The sequence below is a fragment of the Myxocyprinus asiaticus genome, chromosome 36 (genome assembly GCF_019703515.2).
Source record: "Myxocyprinus asiaticus isolate MX2 ecotype Aquarium Trade chromosome 36, UBuf_Myxa_2, whole genome shotgun sequence".
Taxonomy (NCBI): Eukaryota; Metazoa; Chordata; class Actinopteri; order Cypriniformes; family Catostomidae; genus Myxocyprinus; species Myxocyprinus asiaticus.
In genome coordinates this window covers 21754149-21771315 of record NC_059379.1, presented here as the reverse complement: position 1 = coordinate 21771315, position 17167 = coordinate 21754149, and the positions used below count along the sequence as shown (strand labels likewise).

The 17167-nt window shown below is 35.2% G+C and overlaps 1 protein-coding gene across 2 annotated transcripts in view; it reads left to right on the top strand.

Moving 5' to 3' along the window:
* LOC127427493 (carbonic anhydrase-related protein 10) overlaps positions 1-17167 on the top strand; it is a 287921-nt gene that overhangs the window by 112869 nt on the left and 157885 nt on the right. For both annotated transcript variants that reach the window (XM_051675144.1, XM_051675143.1), the window contains one exon: positions 5345-5487. In XM_051675144.1, coding sequence (XP_051531104.1) covers positions 5345-5487 — 143 coding nt within the window. The remainder of the gene's footprint in view (positions 1-5344; positions 5488-17167) is intronic.

Sequence of the window (17167 nt, the reverse complement as noted above, 5' to 3'; positions counted from 1 at the left end):
GTATAAAAATAAATAATTAATTGTTGTATTTAGAACCGCAGTGAGCAAGATGAATGTGACTGTGGCAAGGAACACAAAACTCCATAAGATGTTGTTTAATGGAGAAAAATAACCTTGGGAGAAACCAGGCTCACTGTGGGGGCCAGTTCACTTCTGGCTAAACAGCATGAACATAATGCCAATATTAGTTATTTATGTGCAGTGCAAGTCATGGTTTAAAATTAATAAAATAAGTAAGTGTTAAGGGCCCGTGTTTAAACAAAGATTTTGTATGAACTGTAATATTAATGACTAATGTCTTTGAAGTTCATCCTGGATTAACTGCAGAAATTCACATAGATGCATTGTCCTTTGTTAGCAATTAATTGATAGTCTATGTGTGCTTGTCTGAGTTTGTATATCCATGTATGAATGTGTGTGTACATGCTGCTTCTTTGTCTGGTTCTTTTCTCAAGGAGAATTTTTGAACACTCACATGCCAGAAAACAGCAGGTGGTGCTTTCTCTGAAAAATGCAGCCTCAAATTACTGCGATTCACGGCATGAAAAACGTGGTGTGGATACCACCTGCTTGTCTCTGCATCAGGACAATCTAAACAGTGATTTATGCATAGTCTTTATTTATTTGGAGGGCTGAAAGGCAGACAAAAGTGTTGATGTTATTGTTTTCACAGACAGAATTGTGTTGTGTATTGTCTAGTCTCGTGTAACCAGACCTACAACTAAACAGTAAAAGGTCTGGGCCGCATTGCAGCTTATTTTGGCCAAGAACTGCCTACTTGGACAAGAATATCAGTCTAACTGACTTAAACATCGACTGACCACAGTTTGTTTTGTTCTAGCCAGAATAATAGCAGAAAATGTGTAATGATAAGAATTTCTGCCTGTACTAGTAAAAAGTAGCCTACAGATTATTTCATGGGCATTACTCAGAATACAAAGTGGTAAATGCAATTCTGCTCGCAAATATCTAGTTTTTATTTTTTCTGCTGTTCCTGCTTCTCTTAACTGTACATCTTCTGACTGGCTGTGATTTTGCTGGATCAAGCAGCAGTTTCACTTTCAGTGTGGACAGAAAATATATCTTTTTGCATACCTCTGAAATATTATACACCTGATTTGGACCTGGTTAGGATAGGTTATGAAACTACAGTACATCATCAATCTTCTGCTAGGCCAACTGGTTCAAGTGACCAGACCAAAAATTTCCAGCAGTGGAATTGACTTGATAGAAGATGCAAGCTTGGAGGTCCTCAGCCACACTGCTGCCTGTTCATAAATTATTGATAAAGAATCCTGCTTAGCAGGCTGCCAATCATCTCATGTAATGGTTGTCAGCCAGAGGTGCATGGAGCACATCGCTGTGATCCAGCTCAGCCTCCACATGAAAATGCCGAAGAGAACACTTTGTGTAAACCTTCTAAATTGCTTGAAAATATCATGGGCTGCTGGAACTCCAATGTTGAATGAAGTTATTTGAAAGAATATTAGGTTACTGTAGCTCTGACTCTCTTATGTAAAACTATCAGAGCCGGGAAGTGTGATGAGCACTTCACTATTTGTTTTTGTGTGGTTACTTTTTGTTAGCCACATATTAACTTTGTATGTGCATTTCATAGAGCTGATGATGTTGTAATTTGACAAGGTTTGTTAGTTGAATTTTAAATGGATATTTAAATGAGTAAAACATACTTCCCTAACCTACAACTTTAGCCTATACCTAACAAATAGTGTCCTAAAAAATTAATGAGAGGGGAATAAAACAGAATCCTTACCCTAAACAAATGCCTAAACCTAACCGATAGTGTTTTAAAAGCAAATTCGACATGAAAAATCTATTTCTGAAGCAACCACCTCATCTCGTGTCGCTTCTGTGTCACTAACATCTCACTTGTCAACTTATGTGCTTGACTGGTCTTAAGCCAATGTCTTTCAAGTCCAAAGTCCAACACACTATCAGGTGAGCTACCACGCAAGCGTAAGTGTAGGTGCATCTGTAAATCAAGTGTTAAAATGTATAGTTTTTAAAATAATGCATTAGCAGAGGTGGGTAGTAACGCGCTACATTTACTCCGTTACATTTACTTGAGTAACTTTTTGGGAAAAAATTTACTTTTAGAGTAGGTTAAAAAGTGGGTACTTTTTACTCTCAAGTAAATTTCTAATGAAATTTTATTACTTTTACTTCTTTACAATGGGTGGCGTTACTGTCGTTACATTACTGGGTTTAATTTTAATTAATGTGTAATTTAATGTGAGATAATTGAATGGGACTTTTATGAGAGCGGAAGTTCACAGCTGCGCGCACTGAGCCACTGCAGCATCAAGCTTTTCAAAGTGAAACACATTCTTCACTCCGCACAGTGAAAAAAGAATAGTTTCACCATGCAATGCCTTAATTTAACACCAAGACAAGCGGATATTTCAAGATTAAAATCACAGCTCCAACTTAAGGCAACACACTGAGGTAAGTTTTGACTCTAATCCTAACGCGGGCTTTTCTGTGTAATGAGATGGTAATTTTCAGGGTGATAATGTAACTGGGCTCTTATGACATTAGTTTTAAGTGTACATTTTTAAATCAGTGCAGCAATATATCAGTGTGCTTTGTCCCGCGTCCCGCATGTAATAAGCAGTATTTATGCATTTACTCCGTGCCCTTGCAGTGTTACTGGAAACTATCGCAACTACTTCAGGCAGATTAACTGTATAAATCCATGTAAACATCCAAGTTAAGTGTAAATCACTGCCATTCACGTGATCGACAACAGGAACGCGAACAGACAACATTTCTGCGCGTGCACAGCGAGGTGTGCGGGGCACGCGCGTGTGAGATGGCGAAGAGTGGCTGTGTCCGCAATCGTTCACTCATTCACTACTTCCTATATAGTGAATGGCTGTTAGAGCACTATATCTCAGCAGTAAGTGAACGAAATGAGTGAATTCGGACGTGAATTCGGACGTTTTAAAATACTTGGGCCTAACTTGTTAGTCTTATTAAATAATATATTAATACAATAAATCTTCATTCTGTTTGTCATTTTTTATATCTACTGTGTGTTAATATAAAGAGTAAGCACATTTGATCAAATAAAGAGTACTTTTTAAAATGTATCTGTATGTTTTGTCTCTCTATATGTTATGTTATTTTAATCAAGTAATGATTTGTCAGAAAGTAATTTAATACATTCAGCATGAAATAAAACATTGCAGGAGTGAAGGAAGCAGTAAACTCCCAGCTCGTACATCTTTCCCATGGTGGATTGTGGAAAATTAACCATTGTCGAGTGTACATCAAATGTACACTTGAAATTACAGTGCATTGTGGGTAAGAATGAGTGAACAATAGTAGGGAACGAGTGGCTCACTCAGAATTCAGACACTCAGAATTCAGAAATAGTGCACTATATAGTGGATGGGGCTGTTTCAGACACAGCGAGTGTTCCGTGACCGGAGTTAGTTCCCTACATAGGCTGCGTACTCTGCGCTTGGACAGCGAAGGTACTGCTGTACAGAATTAATGATCTAAATACTTATGACACTGAAAATTGTAACTGCACTGAAATAAGAGTCCGCACAGGACTTTAAAAGCTATGAAATAGTGAAAGAAGGCATTAATAAAGCATGATCTTGCTTTGGTTTACATTTCAGCATTATATATAATGTCCTTGTGGTACATTTTCACTTTTTCACTGTAATAATTACTAGAAATGTTTCCAAACCTATCTTATTGACAAATTCATCCATATCTGACAAGAGCCCTTAAAGGGATAGTTCATCCAAAAATTAAAATTCTCATTATTTACTCACCCTCATGCCACACCAGATGTATATGACTTTATTTCATCTGCTGAACTCAAATGAAGATTTTTAGAAGAATTTCTCAGCTCTGTAGGTCCATACAATGCAAGTGAATGGGTGGCAAAATTTTAAAGCTAAACAAACAAACATAAGTCAGCATAAAAGTAATCCATAAGACTCTAGTGGTTAAATCAGTATCTTCTATAGGTGTGGATGAGAAACAGAGAAACAGATCACTTTCACATTCTTATTCTTGTGTTTTGGTGATTCACATTCTGCTCTGCATATCGCCCCTGCTGTCTAGCAAAAAATGACAAATATTGATCTGTTTCTCACCCACACCTATCATATCACTCCTGAATACATGGATTTAACCACTGGAGTCTTATGGATTACTTTTATGCTGCCTTTATGTGCTTTTTGGAGCATCAAAATTTTGGCCTACGGAGCTAAAATATACTTCTAAAAATCTGAATTTGTGTTCTGCAGAAAAAAGGAAGTCATTCACATCTAAGATGGCATGAGGGTGAGTAAATGATGAGAGAATTTTCATTTTTGGGTAAACTATCTCTGTAAAGTTATAGCTCAGCCATAATTTAATATTCTCTCATGATTTCTCTACCCTCATGTTCTTCCAAACCAGTGTGACGCTTTGTATTATGTGGAACACAAAATATGTTAGACAGAATGTTAGGGACTGTCAGTCTCAGTCACCATTCACTTTCAAAAAAAATAAAAAATAAAAAATAAATAAATAAATATATATATATATATATATATATATATATATATATATATATATATATATATATATATATATATATATATATATATAATATATATATATAAGCATTCACTGAAATTAAATAGTGACTCAGGCAAACATTCTGTCTAAAATCTCCTTATTGTGTTGCATGGAAGAAAGAAAGTCATACGGGTTTGGAACAACATGATGGTGATGATGATAGAATTTCCATTAATAATAATAATAATAATAATAATAATAATAATTCTGTAATACATGTTCAGTGTGTATTATGTAATGGAATTTGGGGAGTAAACATCTATTATGTCATTTGTGACAGTAATGAGTTACTCACTACTTGAGGACTCTTTTAATTGGATACTTTCTTACTCTTACTCAAGTAATTATTTATGTTAGTACTTTTACTTCTACTTGAGTAATAATTTTTTTGAAGTAATTTTACTTTTGCTTGAGTACAGTTTTTGGCTACTCTACCCACCTCTGTGCATTAGTTTAAAACATGCATTGACTCAAAGTAAGTTTAGAAAGTGTTAGTGTACTCAGATATGTTATGCCATTTAAATCATTTTTCCAAAAGTTCTCACTCAGTATAATTCACATTACCAAAACTATGATAATGCAGTTATTGTACTCTAGTAATATCAGAGAACAATTAATAGACGTGAGATTTTTTTTTTTTTTTTTTCTGCCCATAGAGCATCACACACTGTTTTCTTCCAATAAATATGACCACTTTATAGGTTCATATTTTCATTGCATGTACTTTCCCTTGTTGCAGTGCCATCTTTCTGGGGGCTTGTAAATTCTGCCTGGAATCTGTGTTCTGTGGGGAAGAGACAGTCTCCAGTCAACATTGAGACCAGCCATATGATATTTGATCCCTTCCTGACACCGCTGAGGCTTAACACTGGCGGGCGAAAGGTAAGCCATGTCTTATCTGATGTCTGCGTGGCTCCCGTACCAGTGCGCTGAGCTGCTTGGTAAAGGACATTGTTGTGTCAAAGTGCTATGATCAGCTGTGAAAATGTTATTGTGAAAAAGAAACATGGGCAAATGCATCCTATCAGGTTAGTGGTTTTGTTAGATGCAAAATGGCTAAGGACAGTTATAGTAAGTATGATGCTTAGTTTGAACTGTACTATTTGTAAAGTTACTCATAGCTTTCACTACTGCTTCTACAGTATGTAGTAATTTAATCGACAGTTATGTTTTTATAAGTCAAGATCCCCGAACTCGTAAATAGTGGTGTCTGTGAATATGTACAGTGGAGTCCAAAAAGTCTGAGATAACATGGAAAATCTTGATTTGTTTTATTTAAACCTATAAATATATTTGATTTTTTATTTGATTTTTTTTTTTTTTTTTTTTTTTTTAATAAGAAGAATTATTTAAGATCATGCTGTAATAAGTCACTAATTAAATGTAATGAATTGAACAATGTAATAAAATTTGTTACATTGACTATGTTAACTTTGTATGGAAACTTTGTACTTTTTTGTTCTCAGACTTTTGGACCCCATACATGTTCTGCCATTTGTTCGTAAATTTTGTTAAAGTGTTTGAGAGCTTGAGATGTTTTGTGTTAGTAAATCATCTCTTCAAATACATTAACTGTGTAATAATTGAGGTCTTGCACATGAATCATTTAATACTGAATGGAGTTCATACTAAACAATAACTTTTGTTTTAAAATAATTGCTGTTATTAGTTATTACATATATCAACCCATTCAACATGTTTCTCCTTGATATAGTTTGAGTTACAACATTGTGTTTGTTACAGTTTTCTTGTCAGTCCATAAGTCATTACATCATGGAGTTACAATTATTCATTACTCATCTTTAAAAACAGACCTAAGTTCTTCCATCTTGAACTTCCTATTTGGATTAAAGAGTTGAAAAAGATAGAGGTTCAGCTTTCAGCTGTTTCAGGTAGTTGAGACATATTACAATGCACTTCCTGTCCATTCATTTGCTGGAACATGTCTGTTTTTTCACACCAAAATGTCAACATCAAAGCATGTAGCACTTGACTGTAGTCCTTGATGGAAAGCCGAAGTGTGAAGTCACAGAACACCAAAAATAGCATCTTGAGAGTTTCTGTCAGAGAGGAGTTTATATTGCCAGCGTTTCCACAGCGTGATAAATGGTTTAATGAATAGTTAAAGGAAATTAAAATGACCTCTGAATAGAAAACCAATTAATTAAAAGCAGACATGCATCAAGGTTGTGTGCTTTGGATTGAGGGAATCAAAGTTATTAAATTGTCTGCATTAATTGAATATTTGCTCTGCTGTAGATGAGCCGCAATTACTTGAAGAGCTTTTCATAAATTTAATCGCTCTTACATGGGAGGAAGATGACAGTATCGTATCCCTTTATTGAAGTCGCAAATCAGCAAAGTGGAGAATTTTAGAAATGAATATGAAAATATGCCACAGAAAAAAGTCTCTTTTTCCCCCAGTGTCATTAGCTTTGGGGTACTGTAGATATAAGATAGGCCTAATTACCGAAACACATCGGGAAAATGCCATTTAGCATAGAATAGTAGTACATAGCATAGTAGTACAGCGTGTGTCTTTCCTTTTGTCAGTTGTGTTAGTACAGGACACAGTCATGCCCAGAGAGAAACAATGATATGAAAGATTTTATTCAGTTACATGAATATTATACTAGATTACTTAGTGAATCAGCCTTGTCTGTGCAATTTCATTATTTTGGGGATGTTGTAGGGTCAGCATCTGAAGTACACTACATTCTGCAGTTTAAGAACAATAACACAATTGACATAACAGGCATAGTGCCAGCTGTGGCTTAAACACTTCTATGTTTAAACTGGGGGAAAGCGTGACATGCAGAGCACCAAAAAAAGAAAAGGATTTATGGTGCTAAATAAGTGTAAACTAACACCAGATTCTTTGGATTTTTTTTTTTTAAATCAAATGGTTTGTAGTTGTATTTAATAATATGTTCATCCGAATTTAAAGATCAGGACAGTAATGTCATTCTTACTATAAACTGGCCAACGGGAGAAGGCGATTGAAATCATTTAACATGCAAGATGCATATATGGCCAGATGGGGAGTCTTCTACCACGTGCAGAGATTGCTCCTCTAGCTGCACTGAATCAGCGTAATTACGTTGAGAGCACAGTGGAATGGCAAACATGGAGCCATGGGATGACATCTGTAGTCATCTGCAGGGAAACGTGATGTTGAAGGCATCATTTTACATTTTTGGCCCTTCTAGCTCTCTTTTCTCTTACGTATGATTTCATGTTGACCCTGTACCAGTGTGTACCAGCTCTTTTCACTGTTGATGATTTTAAATTTCTTGCACATGTTTGCACTTATGTAGTAAATGGTTTGTGAACCCTTGCTGCTAGTAGTTTATATTGCATGAACAACAGACATTATGCACTCCTAGACGAGAATTTTTATCCGCTTTATTGCTGCAACTCTGCCGAATATTCAGCTTAAAGGCACAACCGCTTCATTTCCTTAAGCATCTTGTCTTGGAAAACTCTGGGGAACATTAACATAAAATATGGAGTCATTTTTTTTTATTATTATTGTGGTGGTTACACTTTAAGGTTGTATGCATTTAAAATTAGTTACAATAGCTAACATAAGCTAATGATGAACAATACTTTTACAGCATTTATTCATCTTGGTTAATGTTAAAATAATATTTCAAGTTTAATACAAGTGAAGCTCAATCGACAGCAAGTAGATTACCATAGAAAATAATTTCAAGTCGTCCCTGCTTTTCTTTAAAAAAAAGAGAGAGAGCAAAAATTAAGGTTACAGTAAGGCACCTACAATGTGCCAATTTTGGAAGGGTTTAAAGGCAGAAAGCTTATAATTCTTTTTAAAGCACTTGCGTGAATTCTTCAGTTAAAACTGGTGTATTATCTGAGCTGTAAAGTTGGTTAAGTCTGCGTTTTAGTTTCCATGCCAGTGAAGTTGAAAAAGTGGATATAACATTACATATAAAAAAGTAAGTGATTTTATCACACTAAAATAATAATGAACACGCATGTTATTTACGGATTGGCCCCATTCAATTACGCTGGAAGTGCCTCAATGTAACCCAGATTTTTGCTTTATTTTAAAGAAAGTGAGGGACAAATCAAAATTAATGTTTGTGATTATCATCATTATGCCACAAATGCTGAATATTAAACTTAACTTGTATTAAACCTAGAATATTCCTTTAATTTCTACATAAACATTTAACATTAAAAATTGTATTGCATTATGTTCTAACAGTGAAAAATAGTATATTTATGAATTAACATTAACAAAGTTCATAATTGCTCTGAAAATTATTGTTCATTGTTAGTCCATGATAACTTATGTAACTGTAATGTAAACATATAGAACTTATTGTAAAGGTTTTCAATTAAAGTTCAGATGGAAAATATTTATTAGAAACTTAAAATCTTCAACTTTGCAAAAGGTGACTTAATATACTGTACATTTAACTGTGATTTTGCCAAGTAAGACTGTTGCTTTTTATAAGTTTTTTTATTATTATTATTATTATTATTATTATTATTATTATCTTTTTGACATATTTAAATGGTCCTGGAACAGAGTTCTTGTCAAAGAAACATAATCTTAAACTTATCTCTAGTCCTAACGCTTACCCCAATCAATCTAAGCATACTCTTAAAATCAGATGGAAACGATAGTCTAATAAGAATGGTGTACAAACCCCTAACCCTAGTGCTGAGACTACCCTTAACCCTGGCATTTTCCCTGTGAAATCTGATTGGTTAAATGGGAATGTTATGCCAGGACCAACAAGGATGTTGATTCATGAACTTGTCCTACTTGGCAAAATCATGGTTACCCAACATACACATGCCCACATGAAAATCAGCTATGTTTTTCATGGTACATGTAATAACCCACAGAGGACACAGATGTTTATTGCAGAGGGTGAAATGCTTTGTGATTATGAGAATTGATTTAGTTATGCAAATTACTGTTTCAAATTAATTAGACTCAAGTTTGTGTTGGCTAAACCTGCTAAGCTGTCACAGTATACAAAGCAGTTTGCACATGAATATCTCAAAGACTGCAATTACAGCTGTCTCGCCGCGGCCTCTTTCTTGTCAAGGCACGGGATTTAATTACTGCTCGATCGTGAGAGCTTGAAAAACTCTGATTCGTGCACACCTCTTCCAAGGCGAGCCGGAATACGCAACCTAAGCCGGCGTTCATGCCACGTCCATCTGTGTGGGTGTATAAATTTGAATCGTAAACTAGTAGCTAAAGAAGGATTAGGAAATAATTAAATTCAGTCACTTGTGTCCGCAGGAGGGATGTTTTGTGGGGTCCAGTGGTTGGGATGCAAATTCACTGTAGCATGAGAGAGGAGAGTTGGAGGGAAATGGGTCACAGGGAAAGAGGATACGTTGGCAGCAATCTCCTGCCCTCTATTCCCACACCAAAGACAAAGTGCTCCTCTGTACAATTCAGATCCTAGTCATCCTAACCCAACACTACAAAAGCAGTTCTTTATTGAAATCTTCTGAATTCTCAATGATTCACTTCATGGTTTTCATCATATCAAATTAAGACAATGAATAAACCAGAACTGAACATTAGCTCAAATATTGTTGGTTACAATATTTGGGCTAAATATATATATATATACTGTACTGTGCAAAATTCTTAGGCACATAAGATGTTTCACCAAAGCATTTGTCTTAAGATGGTTATTTATATCTTCAGCTTTAGTGTGTTAATGGAGAATATAAATGTTAGACATTTAACCAAACATTACTTTTGCAAATAGAAAAGATTAGAATAGAAGAACAGGGAGCCCTGCAACAGATGTCATGGCCCCCACAAAGCCCCCCACTGAACATTGTGTCTGTCTGAGATTACATATAGAGACAGAAGCAATTGAGACAGCCTAAATAGATAGAAGAACTGTGGCGAATTCTCCAAGATGCTTGGAACATCCTGTCTGCCAACAACCAAGAAAAACTGTGTCCAGGTGTACCTAGGAGAATTGGTGCTGTTTTAAAGGCAGTGGTGGTCACACCAAATATTGATTTAGCTTTTTTATGTTTACTGGACTTTGTATGACATTAAGTGACTCTATATTTCATTATTTTTGAAGACATTCTCACAATGCAACATTTTTCACAAGTGCCTAAAACTTTTGCACAGTACTGTGTGTGTGTGTTTATGTGTGTGTGTGTATATATATATAGCCATAAAAGAATGGCTGATTGCCTGTTGCGAGTATGAAAGTCACGTTCCCTTTTAGACCAGCGCTGCATTGTCAAATAAACATCTTGCAGATTCTGCAAGGGGGATGCAAACTTATGCACTCCACTGTATGTTTTGTCAAATTGTGAAAATTAATTGTAATAGTCTTGGCAGCATCAGTTCAATCACTTTACACCATTGTTTTACAGCAAAAGTATGAATTTATTAAATTTCATTGCATTGGTATAATGAGCAGCTATTTTTGCTTAAACTTAATAAATTAATGTAAATTGTTAGATAAGAAAGCTTAACAATTAATGAAAAAATATAAGTGCATTTCTTTATGAATCACAAATGTTGCTAAAAATAAAATGTATATTTTAAAGTGGTGGTGCTACTGAATTGTTGGCAGGGCAACAATTCATGAATCACAAATCACTTTACACATTATTTTACAGCAAAAGTATGTTTATAAATGTATTAAATTACATTGCAGTGGTATAATGAGCAGCTATTTTTGCTTAAAACCCTAATAAATCACTGTAAACTGTTAGATAAGAAAGCTTAACGATTAATGAAAAAAATATAAGTGCATTTCTTTCTGAATAAAAAATGTTGCTAAAAATAAAATGTATATTTTAAAGTGGTGGTGCTGCTGAATTGTTGACAGGGCAAGTACAAATCAAGAACAAAGCTGAAAAAATAAAACCTTACTATTGAACCCTCAATATATGCCATTATGTTTGGAGATTTTTGTTTCGTTTTTTGTTTCATTTGATTGCAAGTATATCTCAGTATGGCGATTCTCTTTGTTGGTGTTCCTGTCCATAAGGCTAGTAATTGCTATAAACTAATTGAACAGAATGTAAACATGCAGTGGATATCCAGCTGTGAATGGTCTAATCCCCCATCACAGGGAAAATCTAGTTCAAACGTCCTCCTTGATCTTGTGTAAAAGTCGCTTGGAAGGAAAAATGGGACAGCAGCAACAATACTGTCTCATATCCGAGTTCTCATTATCCATGGTGTTTAGCACACTGTACATAATGTTAAGACAAAAACGATTGTCTATTCATTTAACTCCACTCGTTATGTCCCTCGTCTACAAAACATTTCCTTCCTGGTCTGTATCATCCCTATTAATAAAAGTGGCAAAAAAGTCAAACATAAAAAAATAAAATAAAATCAATAATAGCCTAATAAAAAACATAAACTATCAGAATATTGTAACAGCAGTTAACAGATGTTTACAAAGAATCCCATGCATGCTTGTCAGTTTCACATTGGTTGACAGTCCGTTGTCTCAACATGCTGAATATTACCCAATGTTAAGATTGTGTGGTGGGTGAAAATATGTACATTTTTACTAGCTTGGGGTTGACAGTCTTACTTCTCTGTGCATTATCATAAGACAAACAGAACTGCAGTAGCAAAGTTTTACAATGTTGTCTTAAAGCTGCTCACAATCAGTGCTGTATTTCTCCAGGCTGCACTTTGGCAAACCATAACAGTCATTCTAGCCATGGATTAACCATCAGATTTGATCTTCAGGGAAATGTAACATATGTTTTGCACATCTAAAGTATATTAGCCAACAGATTGACAATGGAAGAGAATGACATTCATAACCAGTAGAGACAAGGGTGAAGCTGAGTTAAGCTGTGACTCAGTAGAGGGAATCGTATGTTCTTACATTGACATTAGCTGGTGGAACACATCACACCAGTTTCGTATTGGATTAGTTAACAAACAATTCTATAATCTTTGTGTCTAAAGGGCCCCATTAATTTCTATTAGATATAGATTGGTGTGATCTATTTGCTTAACATGAGCTAATTTTCCAAACCTGTAAAATAGCTTACTATATAGTAAGATGCATAATTTTTTTTGTTTTTTTGTTTTTTTCCAAAAGCCAGTGGCATGTATAACATATAGATTAAAGTAACTATTAAATTTGCTGTACCTTTACAGTGTTTGACTTAAACTGACTCTGGGACTAAACTGCCTTTATTTGTACATCAACTAAGTTCTGATTTTAGTGTCTTAGGCAAAGCAGCTACTGTATTTGCCTTTGTAAATGTCTGTATATTTAAACCATGCATTTTGTTATGTGAATGCATATTACAATAATTATACAGAAATGTATGGTACCATAAAGCAAATGCAAAATTAGCAAACAATGGAGCTGAGTGTGGTGGGGTTGGTTTAACACAAGCTAAGCTTGAGGGCCCTCAGTACAATTAATTTTCATGCTGTGTTTTGTAATATTGAGCCCATAATTTCATATGGGTCGTATTGTTTAATCAGAACTGCATATAAAGAATTAGAATGTATTTTATATCCAATTAGAGATTCAAAATGAATTACATTTTATTATGTCACTTATCATATTGTGTCACTTAATTCTAAAATCTACTTATCAAATTCAACATTTTCGTGTTAGAATAGAAGTCTATGGCACTGATTCAATAGCATTAAAGCATCTTAAACTTTTGCCAAACCAAATTGAAACCTTAGAAAATTGATTTAATATTTAATTAAAGATTCTATCATCATTTACTCATCTTCATTGTACCTAACCCATATGACTTGCTTTCTTCTGTGGAACATTTAAGGAGATGTTAGGATAGAATGTTAACCTCAGGGTGCTTTCACACTAGCACTTTTGTTGCACACCCGGGTTCGAATGACGTCAAAGTTCGGTTAGTTTGGAAGATGTTTTCAGAACTGTGGTGCGTATCCGTGAACCACACCTGAGTCCACTTGGAAAACATACTCTGGAGTACAGTTTATGTGAACCCTGGTATGGTTCACTGCTGATATGAATGCAATCATACCAAATCACGGAAGTGAACTGCTATTGATGACGTTTAATTTGCGTCTTTGCAGGCTCCCGATTGCAATTATTATGGTACAATGCATTTCTCATTTGTCTCATGCTTGTCTCTAAATAAATTGCCTGTAGCTTATATTCTTTACATCTCTAAACACATCTGCGGGCTCACGGCAGAAATTCACTAACATTCATCACATCATTGCATATTCAATGCATCCGTGGCAGACAAACAGAAGTGTCATTCTGTGAATGTAGTTTTGGTGGTAAATCCAAGGTGGTATACTTCAATAAAACACAGTGAATCTGATGTCTTCTTGAGTTGTTACCTATTTACAGTGGTAAATGGCTGCCGCTTGTAATCACATTGATGATGCAATCAAACCGTAGTTCGGACCCAAATAATATGATGTGAACAGAGACCAGCGGGAGGGGGGAGAAAACAAACTAGGGCTTGGTCCAAGCAAACAACCCAAGTGTGAATACAACCGCAGTTGCGTTCACTTTCATTGCATTTGTTTTTTCTGTACAATGGAAGTGAATGTTGACTGAGGCTAACATTATTAATTCTAACATCTTTCAAACATTCAACGGAACTATCCCTTTAAGGTAAAACAGAGTGCTTCATAATAAGTACTACAGACGTAAATCTAAAAATATATAAGATAGACTCTAAGCATAATTTTTTCTCTGCTGTGTCTATGCATATATATATTCAGTAACAATCATGTGCTGCTAGTAAGCTTTCAGCTATGTGTTATTGATCTCTAATGCATTATTTTGACCTGCAGCTGCTTGTAGCTAATGAAAACATTATGCAGTAGTGAGGTTGAGGTTATGGTAACTTTTGTGATTGTATTAACAGAGAGTATATTAATAATCCAATTACGAGAGCAAAACTAGTTGATAAGGATATCAAGTGACAACAGAACAAGATGTAAAATTTCTGTAAGTTTGAATATTAGCGTGCTGAAGAGTCTTACGGTGACGCCTGTCCTCTCTCCTGATTGACACATGGGAAAGAGCCCTCTAGCCAGCTGTCAGCATTACTGACTTGTTCAGAATGCATACAGGCCTTCTTGAAAATGTCTCAGTGTACAGTGCAGTACACTACACCATAGCTTTCATTAGTAGTACTGTCTATTAAAAGCCAAAATTTGCCATCGATTTAGAAATATTTATACATATATTTATTTACACAATGAAATACAGTTTGAAAAAAGTGCTGTGGAGTCCAGTAGTGCCAGTGGGTTGCCACTATTGTAATCCATTTGGTGTCACTTAAGAAAATGTACTCTAGACATTCTTATCTTTTTTAATTTTCTTTTTTTTTAAGATATTATTATCACCCCATTAACTGTCTTGCTATTTGTATTGTATGTAATGAGCAAGATAATCACAGGAATCAAGACATCTGTTTTCTATTAACTTAACTATTTAGGTTTCACATTGACAGACCACAGTGCTCAAATTGAGGAAATTTAAATGTTTATATATTAATGAGTTTCAGGGGGACATTGCACGTCTGTATTATGTACTGTACATGGTCATTTACTTTTAATTAAGGAAAACATGGGATGTTTCAATGAGTTCCCTTAAGGTTGCTCTAATTTTAGTCATATTAAGATTATTCAGTTCTTTCCCATCTCCCTTTTATTGCTGGTAAACATGTGCTCTTGCTTTTAATATTAGTTCAGTATTTTTTCCATCCTTTCACAAAGTTGGCTTTGGAAAAAGGTTTGAAATGTCTTACAGAAGCTCTTAAAATTCTATTCAGCTGCCCATCTCTCTTGCCTTCATGTCTGAGAACGAAGGATCCAGGCAGAGACATAATGGAAAGGGCCTTTTATCCCTTATAAAACATCCTCACATTGAAATATTAGTCATATCAGCCGTTCTTCTCACCCTCACATTCAGAGCTCAAAATTTTTCTACCCCTCTGTTTATATGCCTGTCACTTTGCCATCCAGTATTTTTGCCAGAGTCAGGCAACCAATTTAGTAATGTCTGTGGAACAGCCTCATAGCTTGTCAGTTGTGTATTCTTCCTTTTGTGTTTCGGCAGTACATTTAAAATCATCAAAGCATTCCCTTTTGCAACTTTTGTTAAAATACATTCTGTTGCCCATGAGCAATGTCTGCAAATGCTAGATAGACAACTATTAATACATAATTTCTGTTCCTTTTTTTATAAAAAGATGGCAGTGGAAGCTTCAAAGGAACCTCAATTGATTTTCAAATCATTGATTTAGCCCTGGCCAGCATTTGGTCTGATATAAGGCAGAAGAGAGAGGATATATTGAGGTGTTTCACCAACAGAGATTTGTATATGAATTTCAGCTATAAAGGCCAGGTGAGCCTGTTTTAATGGATTCCATCACAATTTCATTCTTTCGACCCTCTACAGCACTTGTTTAATTTTTGCCTCTAACTGTGAAGTTGAGCTAGATTGATCTCAAGAAGTATCAAGGGGGCATTATCTTCTAAAAACAATTAGTATACAGCTTTAAGGAAGCCTTAAAGGAATAGTTCACCCCAAAATAAAATAAAAAATGTGGTCATTATTTACTGACCTTCTAAACCCATATCCTTTTATTCTTGTCTGTGGAACACAAAGGGAGAGTTTCAAAGAATTGTCACACATCTCTTTTCCAGCAGCGGCTGTTAAGCTCCAAAAAGCACCATAAAAGTAGTCCATATGATGTGCACACTATATTCTGAATCTTCCAAAGTCAACACAGCTTTCTAAAGTCATACAATTCCTTTAAAGAGTCCAAATAAAACTATAAGTTTAGATGCATCCAGAGAGATACATGACGTTCTTTTGAAGCCAGACATGAGATGACAATGTTTAGATGAACTCATAACTCACATATTTGATGAAACAGATCAGCTCCCAGGTTCTTTAACTGCACAACATTTATGCATATCCCTGGCTGCTCTGTGCCAAAAGATCAATGCAGACCTTAAGGAAGGTGCACTCAATGGATTTATTTGCTGTCATCTTCATCAAAGAATTAATCTCTCTTGGTGTAGTGATGCTTAAGCTAAAGTTCTTATCTTCAGTACCTTAATTCCGTCTGGCTATTACAAGCAGGCAGTTACTTAATGAAATGCAAATGGTCGAAGAGAGGAGTATAAATCATCTCCCTCTTGTTCCACATAGAATGATTATTATGCCCTCCTCATCATTATCATATAGCGCACACTTGTAATATGCATTTATATGGATTATTGCCACTGGTTCAGGTGAACTCGAGTCTTCCTTTAATACTGTGTTTTTAAGGTTGTCTATTTAGATATAGACAAAAGGGAAAAGCTGCAGATCAGCGGGATGTGAAATCTTAGTTTTATTTTCAGACAATGGTGTGGGTCTGCAACTTGTCCATTAGAGTCTGTCTAGAGGATGCACTTGAAACGGGATCAGGATCTAAAGGCACAAAATCACCTGAAACTCTGATGGAAATACACACTGGGTGAACAGGTGGTTAAGTGCTCACCTGAGGTAAATAGTAAGGCATCATATTCTTCTGCTGTCTG